The sequence below is a fragment of the Amblyomma maculatum genome, chromosome 1 (assembly GCF_055883805.1).
Source record: "Amblyomma maculatum isolate TAMU_Amacu chromosome 1, ASM5588380v1, whole genome shotgun sequence".
Classification (NCBI taxonomy): Eukaryota; Metazoa; Arthropoda; class Arachnida; order Ixodida; family Ixodidae; genus Amblyomma; species Amblyomma maculatum.
Window position 1 is genome coordinate 57,475,653 of NC_139344.1, and position 12,754 is coordinate 57,488,406.

Consider the following 12,754-nt stretch of genomic DNA (forward strand, 5'->3'; position numbering starts at 1 on the left):
TTTCTTTCTGATGAAGGTGTCGTCCAAGGGCCCAGAATTTTAGCTTCAGTAAGAGCGCCAGATTTCTACTGTGGTTACGACGTGGAAAATGTCGCCATTCTCGCCCTTCTGGTAGCCGTCCAATATCTTCTACATGCACAATGATTGCCACAAACGGCCATTGATCGTAGCAGACAATATGACCTTGCTCTCTTTCAGCACTCCATATCACCAGGACAAACTTTTCTGCTTCATTTGTTGCCCCGTTGGACTGCTGGGACTGTAAAATTGGCTGTACCACTTTCTGAATTGCTTAATACTCTCGTCTTCTTCCACCAAAACCGGGTTGTTGAACGCCTTTTGATTTCATACTGCCACATCCCGATCCATCTGGAAACGAAGAAGCAAGAAAAATGGATAAGCATACCGTCAGGGCTAATTGCGCTTGTTGTAATAGAGCACTAGGACAATATTACCGCTGATACTTTCCGATGAGAATGGTGCGGCTATTAAAAATGTTCCAAAGCTTGCGAATGGAAGGAACAATGTGTAGCAGCCAACCTTAAAGCCAAAGCAACTGCCAGTCAGACTGAAGCCGGAAAGCTGCGCTCGCAAGTTTTCATTTCACGATACTCAACATCAAGAAACTGCAGCCTATTTCATCCCCGATAATATGTTTGTGAGCATTAAACTCACTGCAGGACAGATATAGCACATTAAGGGCCAGGTCATCGATGGTGGTACGCGCACTTTTTCATTAGGTATTGGGCAGAAAGCTTGCTGGACATGAGACCGGACATGGACGTAAGATGGACTTGCAGCTGCTTCCATCGGCGATGAAATGAGTGGCTTTCACGGACATCATCATCATCATCATCAGCCTGATTATACCCACTGCAGGGCGAAGGCCTCTCCCATATCTCTCCACTTAACACGGTTCTGTGCTAGCTGCATCCACTTGACCCCTGCGAACTTCTTAATCTCATCCGCCCACCTAACTTTCTGCCGCCCCCTGCTACGCTTTCCTTCCCTTGGAATCCAGTTTGTTACCCTCAGCGACCATCGGTTATCCTCTCTTCGCACTACATGTCCTGCCCATGTCCATTTCTTCTTCTTAATTTCCACTAGAATGTCGTTAACTTGAGTTATTTCTCTGACCCACACTGCACGCTTTCTATCTCTTAATGTTACCCCTACCATTTTTCGTTCCATAGCCCTCTGGGTTGTCCTCAACTTAAGTAGAACTCTCTTGGTTAGCCTCCACGTTTCAGCCCCATAGGTGAGTGCAGGCAAGATGCAACTGTTGTATACTTTCCTCTTGAGCGATACCGGTAAGCTGCTAGTCATAATCTGCGAGTGCTTGCCAAATGCGCTCCATCCCAATCTTATTCTTCTTGTTATTTCCTTTTCATGGTCCGGATCTGCGGTTACTACCTGTCCTAAGTAGATATATTCGCCTACTACTTCCAGTATTTCGCTACCTAATGTAAACTCCTGTTCCTTCCCGAGGCTGTTGAACATTACCTTAGTCTTCTGCATATTGATTTTCAAGCCTACCTTTCTACTTTTCCTGTCTAGGTCATCAATCATTATTTGCAGTTCATCTCCCGAGTTGCTTAGCAAGGCAATGTCATCAGCAAATCGCAGATTACTGAGGTATTCTCCATCTAGCCTTATCCCTAACTGCTCCCATTCCAAGTCTCTGAATACTTCCTCTAAACAAGCTGTGAATAGTACTGGGGAGATTGTGTCTCCTTGCCTAACACCTTTCTTTATGGGAATTTTGTTACTTTCTTTATGCAGAACTATGGTTGCTGTGCAGCCACTATATATATCTTCCAGCACTTTCACGTATGGCTCGTCTACCCCCTGATTTCGCAATGCGTGCATCACCGCCGAGGTTTCAACTGAGTCAAATGCTTTTTCGTAATCAATGAATGCTATGTATAAGGGCTGGTTATATTCCGCGCATTTTTCTATCACCTGATTGATGGTATGGATATGATCGATAGTAGAGTACCGTTTCCGAAACCCTGCTTGATCCTTTGCTTGATTGCAGTCTAAGGTTGTCCTGATTCTATTAGCGATTACCTTAGTAAATACCTTATACGTAACAGACAGTAAGCTGATTGGTCTGTAATTTTTAAGGTCCTTAGAGTCCCCTTTCTTGTGAATGAGGATAATGTTTGCATTCTTCCATGCTTCCGGTACCGTCGATGACACCAGGCACTGCGTATACAGGGTGGCCAGTTTTTCTAGCACGATATCCCCCCCGTCCTTCAGCAAATCTGTAGTTATCTGATCCTCTCCAGCTGATTTCCCCCTTTTCATAGTTTCTAGTGCTTTCTTGACCTCGTCCTTCGTCACTGGTGGAACATCTGACTGTTTTTCCCCACCGCCAATCTCATTACGGTCCTGACTACTTTGGCTACTGTAGAGATCTGTATAGAACTCCTCGGCTACTTTGACTATCTTGTCCATATTAGTGATGACGTTGCCCGCCTTGTCCCTTATCGCATACATCTGGTTTTTGCCTATGCCCAATTTCTTCTTTACCGCTTTAAGGCTTCCCCCGTTCTTTACAGCATGCTCAATTTTCTCCATGTTATACTTCCTTATATCGGCCACCTTGCGCTTATTGATTAGCTTTGATATCTCGGCCAATTCGATCTGGTCTGTTGGATTGGAAGCTTTCATACTCTGCCGTTTCTTAATCAAATCTTTTGTCTCCTTAGACAGCTTACCGGTATCCTCTCTAACTATCCTACCGCCTACTTCTACCGCGCACTCAGTAATGATATCTCTGAAATTATTGTTCCTTGCCTCTAGGGTAATGTCGCCATCCTCAGTTAGAGCTGAATACCTATTCTGTATCGAGATCCTGAACTCTTCTGCCCTCCCCCTCACCGCTAATTCGTTGATGGGTTTCTTTCTTACTAATCTATTGCGTTCCTTCTTCAGATTTAGGCTAATTCGGGACCTCACCATCCTGTGGTCACTACATCGAACTTTCCCGATTACCTCTACATCCTGCACAATGGCGGGGGTTGAACACATTATGAAGTCGATTTCATTTTTAGTCTCTCCGTTAGGACTTTTCCATGTCCATTTTCGGTTCTTCCGTTTGCTGAAGAAGGTATTCATGATTCGTAAGTTATTGCGCTCTGCAAACTCAACTAGTAACTCCCCCCTGCTATTCCTAGAACCAATGCCATAGTCACCTACTGCCTTGCCTCCTGCCTGTTTTTTCCCTACCTTGGCATTGAAGTCGCCCATTAGTACAGTATACTGCGTCTTTACTTTTCGCATTGCCGATTCTACATCTTCATAGAAGCTTTCAACTGCCTGGTCATCATAACTACATGTAGGTGCATAGGCCTGTACAACCTTCAGTTTATACCGCTTATTAAGCCTAATTACGATGCCTGCAACCCTCTCATTAATACTATAGAATTCATCTATATTACCCGCTATATACTTATTGACAAGGAAACCTACTCCTAGTTGTCGCCTCTCTGGTAAACCTCGATAACACAGTACATGCCCATCCTTCAGTACAGTATATGCCTCATTCGGCCTCCTAACCTCACTAAGCCCTATGACATCCCATTTCATGCCCTCTAGTTCCTCTAACAGCACTGCTAAACTAGCTTCACTAGCTAGGGTTCTAGCATTAAACGTTGCCAGGGTCAGTTTCCAATGGCGGCCTGTCCAGCGGAGCCAGGCTTTCTTAGCACCCCCTGCTGCGTCACAGGTCTGACCGCCGCCGTGGTCAGTTGTTCCGCAGCCGCTGGTGACTGAGGGCCGGGGTTTTATGGAGCTTATCATAGGAGGTTGTGGCCAATTACTGCACCAGGGTGGCCAACTCCTGTTCTGGTGAGGGAGTGCGTTGCCGGAGGTGTTCACCGGCATCAGGTCGCACCCCAAACCTGTATATGCAATTCCATCGACACGAACATTCCATCGACACGAATGGAATATGCAATTCCATCGACACGAATCGACATCGACACAACACGAAGCAATATGTTTAATATGCGGCTGGGTCCGTAACCTCACCCTCCAACCATCTCGCATTTATTATAAAATTGCAAAACGGCAGCATCAGCATTTGCCATTTTCTTGGTAGTGCGGATACAAGAAATACCACAAATAAAATTTGCTTGAACCCACCGTAGACACTGAGTGGCGTTGGCTTTCGGCGGCTAACCTCAGGGCAGTGAGTTCAGTCTAGGCCGCGGCAATCATGTTTTTATGGAGTCGAAACACAAAAAGAAAAGAACCTGGGAGACGCTTCAGCTACGTCTGTAGAACAAAAGGAGATAGCTGTTACGGGTTCGAACAGCAAACACAATATTAGACTTGCAATTACAAACCGCAGTTATCCTTAATTAATCACAATTACCGAGTGCCGCTCACGGTTACCGATTACCCTTCACAAATGCCAGTTGCACACAAGGTTAAATTGCAAAACGACTACGGCGCTGCATTACCCGTACCTATGCGCTTATTAGTTTCCGTACAATGAATCACCGTAAAACCGCCATTCATTTCGCACAATTACATAACGCTTATTAGCATGCTGGTAATTGCCGTGCAACCACTGCACCTCGAACGCACGCTACTACTTCATACATCACGACATATTCACTAGATTCTTCTCTACACGCTTGAACCAAAAAAGCTTTCGTGGCATATGCGTATACATATAGTATGCCCGTCTTGCAACCAGAAGTCCCAGGTACAGCCCCAAATACTTGCATAATTAATACTAATTTATTTTAACCAAGTACTTAAATGTCCTGATTGCTCCTCTTACAGGGAGGAGCAATCACCATCGATGACCTGGCCCTTAATGTGCTATATCTGTCCTGCAGTGAATTTAATGCTCACAAACATATTATCGGGGATGAAATAGGCTGCAGTTTCTTGATGTTGAGTATCGTGAAATGAAAACTTGCGAGCGCAGCTTTCCGGCTTCAGTCTGACTGGCAGTTGCTTTGGCTTTAAGGTTGGCTGCTACACATTGTTCCTTCCATTCGCAAGCTTTGGAACATTTTTAATAGCCGCACCATTCTCATCGGAAAGTATCAGCGGTAATATTGTCCTAGTGCTCTATTACAACAAGCGCAATTAGCCCTGACGGTATGCTTACCATTTTTCTTGCTTCTTCGTTTCCAGATGGATCGGGATGTGGCAGTATGGAATCAAAAGGCGTTCAACAACCCGGTTTTGGTGGAAGAAGACGAGAGTATTAAGCAATTCAGAAAGTGGTACAGCCAATTTTACAGTCCCAGCAGTCCAACGGGGCAACAAATGAAGCAGAAAAGTTTGTCCTGGTGATATGGAGTGCTGAAAGAGTGGGCCTGGCAGCAGCCGTGCAGGCAACATGCTTAGCAACCCTTTTTGCTTCATGATCCAGGTCGTGGCTTTTATCAGCTGGGAGGCGTCTTCCACGTGCACCTGCTATCCTGCCGCTATCTGCACCGAGAAGCTACGCTTACCTATGGTATCACCGTCCCCTCCCGTCAACTGCTGCGTCATCAATGGACAGCCAAGTTTAACCACCGTAGCGCCCCCCTGGGACCAATCTAAAGTGACGTCACCTTACGACAGCTCACCGATGGGTATAAAACAACCGTGGATGCCGCATCGAACCAGTGGGCCTGGCAGCAGCCGTGCAGGCAACATGCTTAGCAACCCTTTTTGCTTCATGATCCAGGTCGTGGCTTTTATCAGCTGGGAGGCGTCTTCCACGTGCACCTGCTATCCTGCCGCTATCTGCACCGAGAAGCTACGCTTGCCTATGGTATCACCGTCCCCTCCCGTCAACTGCTGCGTCATCAATGGACAGCCAAGTTTAACCACCGTAGCGCCCCCCTGGGACCAATCTAAAGTGACGTCACCTTACGACAGCTCACCGATGGGTATAAAACAACCGTGGATGCCGCATCGAACCAGTGGGCCTGGCAGCAGCCGTGCAGGCAACATGCTTAGCAACCCTTTTTGCTTCATGATCCAGGTCGTGGCTTTTATCAGCTGGGAGGCGTCTTCCACGTGCACCTGCTATCCTGCCGCTATCTGCACCGAGAAGCTACGCTTGCCTATGGTATCACCGTCCCCTCCCGTCAACTGCTGCGTCATCAATGGACAGCCAAGTTTAACCACCGTAGCGCCCCCCTGGGACCAATCTAAAGTGACGTCACCTTACGACAGCTCACCGATGGGTATAAAACAACCGTGGATGCCGCATCGAACCAGTGGGCCTGGCAGCAGCCGTGCAGGCAACATGCTTAGCAACCCTTTTTGCTTCATGATCCAGGTCAGTAGGTACTTACCGGTCAAATGTTATCGTAATGACAACAGATTTTTGCTGCTGCTGCCTTGCCCACCATGTGTGAAATACCTTGTTACATGTGTTCGTTCGATTCCTTTTGACCTGTTAGCTTGTGGGGACATAGAATCTAATCCTGGCCCTAGTGAAAAAGAAATGCTAGAACAGTTGCTAGCTGGTCAAAACGCAATGCAGTTAGCTATCCAGGATATACAAACCACCCAGAAAGACATAGTGTATAAAATCTCTTCTTTAACGGAACGTGTCGATGGTGTGGAGCGACAGGTTAACGCATTTAGTATGGTAACTGCTCAAGTAAAAGATATGGAAGGAAATATGAACGGAATTGAATCTGCACTAGCTTCCCTAACAAGTAAAATAGATAACTTGGAAAATTTTAGTCGCAGGAATAATCTAATTATTTATGGAATAAAAGAACCTTGCACCGAAACACCTCAAGAACTCCTGAACACAGTGGGTGTGCTTTTCGAAACTAAGCTAGAGATAAAAGCATCAAGCATTGAAAGATGTCACCGACTTGGGCGAAAAAACGATGCAAATCAAGACCGACCTGTAATTTTGAAATTCCTCGATCATCGTGAAAAGATGTCGGTATTAGCGGCTGCACACAAGCTGAAGGGCTCTAATGAGTCTATTTCAGAAGATTTCTCGCTTAGAATTCGTGAAAAGCGCAAAAACCTGTGGAAGAGCTCAGAAAAAGAAAGGGGCGATAAAGCAAAAGTAAAGCTAGTTTACGACAAGCTCAGTGTAAATGGTGTGCTTTATTACTGGGATGATGTAAAGGGCATGCGAGTCAAAGTAAAGAAAAATGGCAGTTTGACGGAATATGCGTGACACTCGCGTACTGAAAATCCTGAACGTGAACTGTAGGAGCGTTGTTAATAAATGCACAGAATTAGAAGGACTCTTGGAAGCCTGTGACCCGGACATTGCTATATTAACGGAGACATGGTTAAGCAAAAGCGTTTACGATAGCGAATTTGTGCCTCGCGGTTACTATATCCATAGAAAAGATCGTGGTAGCAAAGGGGGTGGGGTGGGTGTCCTTTTCAAAGCCTGTCTAACGATGGCAAGAATGCCCGACATACAAAACGTCGAGGGAATATTCTGCAAAGCCTATCATGACAACATTAGGTATATTATAGGTGCTATTTATAGGCCACCTAACTCTTCCCCTGAAGTACTAGATGGTCTTAGAAACTATATGATTGAACATGTGAAGCCTGGTGATCGGATTATTTTGGCCGGAGATTTTAACCTGCCATACGTAGACTGGCTTTCCTTCTCACAAAATGTTCGGGGAGATAAATGTGGCGAAATGATGATAGACATAGCGTTTGAGTTTGATCTACTTCAAGTCGTTGAAAATTTTACGAGAATAACAACTAACTCGAGATCAATACTCGATATATTCTTCATAAGTGGAGCAATTGGAACAAACAGCACCTGTGAAGTTCTCCCTGGTATTTCAGATCACCAGGCTGTGTTATTAACGCTTTCCGATGTCTCTCTACGTAAGCAGCCTATGAAAATATCCGTGCCCAATTTCTCGCGTGCAGATGATGTGTCAATAATAGATATGCTATCTTTTGAGTTTGAGTCCTTTTTGAACAGCACCGATGATATTCATGTTTTGTGGGAAAGATTTAAGTGCCTCATAAACCATTGCATTGATCGTTTTGTTCCTCAAATTTTGAAAAAGAAAAGTCGGAACCCTTGGATTTCTCGTGGGACTTTGCAACTGAAAAGGCAACTTAAGCGTTTAAAGCATAAGAAAGGTACTGCTAAGGATCTACCTGCACTACTGAAGAAAATTTCTGAAATTTCTTTTCAGCTAAAGGCACAAGTAGCTTTTGACAAACATCAATACTATGGTGTAAAACTTCCCAATTTCATTTCATCGTCCCCCGAGAGATTCTGGAGGCTGATTACACCTACATGTAGAACGAATGAAGTGTTTGAAATTAATGGTGTTGAATGTGAAGATGGTTGTCAAATTGCAAGTGCTTTTAATTCCCATTTCAAGTCTGTTTTCACTAAAGACAATGGCATTCTATCAAACTTCTATAATTCATATCCACCAATACATGACATTAACATCACTGAACAAGGCATACTCAATCTACTTTTAAATCTAGAGGTTAAAAAATCACCCGGGCCAGATGGCATTCCCAATGAATTTCTGAAACGTTATGCTCCCTGGACTTCAAAGTATTTATGTGCTTTGTTCTCTAAGTCTTTGTGTGACAGTCAAGTTCCAAGAGACTGGAGAACAGCAAAAATAAAGCCTCTCCATAAGAGTGGTAAGAAAAATCAAATTACAAATTACCGCCCCATTTCATTAACTTCAACATCATGTAAGCTTCTTGAGCATATAATACACAAACATATTTCTGAATTTCTTGACAAGTACAACATTCTATCAAGCGCTCAACATGGTTTCAGAAGAGGTTTTTCCACGTCCACACAGTTAGCTATTACCGTACATGATTTCGCAGCTACAATAAATTCAGGTAAACAAATCGATGCAATCTTTATGACTTTGCAAAAGCTTTTGACAAAGTTTCACATAAAAAGTTACTATTCAAGTTAGATAAAATATTAGCAAACCCACAGCTCATTAATTGGATCTCTTGCTATCTTTCGAACAGACAACAATATGTTTCTTTTAAGAATCAGAGTTCTTCTAAGGTTTCAGTTGACTCCGGCGTGCCGCAAGGCTCTGTTATTGGACCTCTTTTATTCTTGATTTTTCTCAATGATATTACAAATAACATTGATGTTAAGATTAACCTGTACGCCGACGATTGCGTCATTTATTCTGAAATTAACAGCGCTAATGATCAGTTAAAGCTAAATGAATCATTTCAAAGTGCTGTTTCATGGTGTGAAGAATGGCAAATGGAGGTTAATTTTGAGAAAACAGTATTTATGAAAATAACCCATAAAAAGAACCCTCTTCATTTCAGGTATTCAGCCCGGAATATTTTTCTATCTGAAGTTGAGCAGTTTAAATACCTCGGTCTTTGGATTTCAAGAGATCTTAGCTGGACAAATCATATTAAATACGTAGAAAGTAATGCTAATCAAAAACTCTTTTTTCTAAGACGAGCATTAAAACTATCCACACCCGCTGTCCGGTTAATGGCTTATAAAACCATTGTCCTTCCAAGCATAGAATACGCCTCTATTATCTGGTATCCCTATACACAAAAACACACCAATATGATTGAAAATTTGCAGAAGAGGGCAGTCCGTTTTATTTACAATAGCTTTGGGCGCACCTCAATGACAACACTTTTAGCAAAGGCCAAACTTCCTTCTCTTACCGAAAGGAACAGAGCACTGCGCCTAAAATTTCTATTTCAGTTGATAAAGGGTGATTACAAAGTTGACGTGTCACATATAATTTCTTTCTCTACAGGATATGCCACAAGACAAAGACACGCCCTAACAATAGCTCCTTATTCCACTCGCAATAACTGCTTCAAATATTCTTTCTTTCCCAGGACTATCACCGAATGGAATAAATTAGACAATGACACTGTTTCACAGCCATCTGTAAACTTATTTTGTTCACGCCTTAATCTGTCCGGTTTTGTGTAATCATTACAACCATCTGTTTTGCCATGACTTACTTTGTTTGTTGTTTCCGCCTCTTATTGAACTTTGTATTCTTCTTGTTGTTGCCTATGTTATTGTCTATAAGGATGTATCCCACCCTGCTAAAATCCCGCATGGGATTGCAGTATTCATAAATAAATAAATAAATAAATAAAGAGAGCAAGGTCATATTGTCTGCTACGATCAATGGCCGTTTGTGGCAATCATTGTGCATGTAGAAGATATTGGACGGCTACCAGAAGGGCGAGAATGGCGACATTTTCCCCGTCGTAACCACTGTAGAAATCTGGCGCTCTTACTGAAGCTAAAATTCTGAGCCCTTGGACGACACCTTCATCAGAAAAAAAGCAGTGCAGGTGCTCCTTAAGTTTTTAAAGGACTCGGGGTTGAGTTCTAGTTTTTAAGTGTGCGCTCTCTACTCCGTTTTACTATAGACATCTGGACATGTAACAGACTACTTTCCTTAGTGCTCTTTCTTTGCTTTTTCTCCCTTTGTTCCCCTCCCCACGTGCAGGGTAGCCTACTGGGAATCACCTAGTTACCTTCCCTGTCTATTTCTATTTCTCTCTCACTCTCTTAGCATAAGAAATGAACAATAATTGATGGTTCAGCAAAGTGCTGTAATAATTGAGTAATAGTTATATGCATTATAAGAAGGTTTGGGTGATCGCCGCGATCACCTGACCCTTTGATAGAGAACTCAATCTAAAACTTCGACCGTACTTCGCTTTTTCGTGTAACGTCTTTGCAGCAACAAAAATCCAATGCAAAGAGAAGCCATCACATACCAAGAAGCTCCTTTTTCGCGCCATAAGCCGAGGTTTAAATTTATAACTGGTGATTAAATTTTGAAGGTGCAAGTTCCGCTTTCCAAAGAGTGCTCTGGGTGTACCCAACGGAAAAATCGACAGGTACTATTGTGTACGCTGGCATTGGTGATCGAACCTGGCTGCTTTTGGATATGAGGAGAATGCTGCTATGTTGCCGCGGCGTTTTTTGTTACTATGGTATTTATTATCGTGGAAAAAAATGTGTCTACTACAAGAGCTATCTATAAGAAACGAATAAGCAACACCAAATTAGCCTCACAACACGAAACACATATCAAGAATACATATATACATGCACAAACTAGAAGGGAGCAAAGGCTAAGTAGGTGACCAGAAGGGGGCAGGCAACCGATTCGGTTTTTTGAGTCAGTTTGGCCTCAGTCATCTGTGAGTGGAGCACTGATTTAGTAAAGGCATGATATTCATTAAGCAAGCGATTGACACTGTTAGTTGAGCGTAGGAGTTTTAATGGCCATTAGAGGTTCAATAAGGAAGTAGATGTCTAGGGGTCCATCAACGCAGGATTGTGCAGTGAGAGAATTCATCGTATGTGAATTAAAGTTGACGTATTTCTTCAAAGCCTAATCGAAGATAGCCACAAAAAGCATAGCATCTTTCCCCCTGATAAACGAAGTGAAATATCGTGAGAACTGTCACAAAGACTATTCAAGCACAGAACGAACATGGCAGTTTTTGAAGCCACGTTTCTACGCGCAACGTCCCAGTATTGATGGGATTCACGATAAGCGTTTAGGCGTGGAGCTTGGCGAGGCAGCACAGAAACGCTCCAAGGCGGCGCAGGGGCATTCTGGGGCCTTGTTAATTGAAGAGTAATAACCAATTTATATCTTTATTATGTGCAGAGTTGGACAATGAGCGTAGAGAGACGTATTTTTACGAGCCAAAGGGATAACTTATATTTCATTGACTTTCTATGACAGTCTTAATTACTCGTTATGAGCGCCGGAGAAACTTCAGAAATATGTTTTTTCGGTGCATCTATACCTTATAAATTTATTTAAGTATGTTGATAAAGGTAATCTGCCCAGTTCTAGAGTCTCCTCACATTTACTTAAAAACGCGCATCACTAGTTTTTATGATAGTCTTAATTATTTGTTGTGAGCGCAGCACAAACTTCAGAAGCAACATTTTTCTGCGTATATCAAGCTTAGACCATTTTTATGAATATATTCACAGAAGGCATCTTGCAGTAATTGACTGTTGTCACACAATTATTTTCATTGACGGTTTCCTACGCCAATTTTATCATCCCCGTTCGAACGCAGAGTAATTTAAAACATTTTTTTTTTTTTGCCACAGATTGAAGCTAGACCATTCTCGCCAACGCCGGCATGACAGCATCCTATAATGTCAAACAGCCTCACAATTAAAAGCTGAATCCTGAACTTGCTCGCTTTTCTTGTGCCTTCTTTCGATAAAACATTATCGAAGCAATAATAATTAGTATGTCTCAACATCGTTTGCAAAACTTCACGTAATATACCGACTTGTGAGTTAAAGCTCTCTTCAAACTTTCTTTAAATTCCCTTCGTTTATGAGCGAAGACTAAGATTTCAAAGATCTCATTTTGGTTGGAATATAGCACAGCCTCTTTCTGCAATACATGCAATAGCTGTGTAATAGTCCAGTAAATAAAAAACGCTTTACCTCACTCTAAATGTGCCTATGATTGAGCACCGCATACACATAAATTTGATCGAGGTGAGCGTTGTAGTTTTGTACATAAATATGTCTGCGTGAATTGCCCACTACCGATCAGACTCGCGTTCAAGACAGAACCCTTATCGCACTTCTGGCTGAGCCAAGTAGTCTGATTTTGGTTACACATATATAACTGTCAAAAAAAAAAAAAAAAAGCAATGGTTCGTTTTTTCCTCGATCGTTTAACGCACACACACCCAACCACCACTATCTTTTGCAATGCGATTGAAGGCGTTTTGAAAC

General features: G+C 42.9%; 1 protein-coding gene and 1 pseudogene across 1 annotated transcript; one reads left to right on the plus strand and one right to left on the minus strand.

Moving 5' to 3' along the window:
- Positions 1 to 207: 207 nt before the first annotated feature.
- LOC146202449 (cholesterol 7-desaturase nvd 2-like) overlaps positions 208 to 12,754 on the minus strand; it is a 42,960-nt pseudogene continuing 30,413 nt past the window's right edge.
- LOC146202450 (uncharacterized) lies at positions 5,345 to 9,987 on the plus strand. Its single transcript, XM_084588193.1, has 2 exons — positions 5,345 to 6,301; positions 9,759 to 9,987. The coding sequence occupies exons 1-2, from the start codon at positions 5,369 to 5,371 to the stop codon at positions 9,786 to 9,788; spliced, it is 963 nt and encodes a 320-aa protein (XP_084444319.1). The 5' UTR covers positions 5,345 to 5,368; the 3' UTR covers positions 9,789 to 9,987.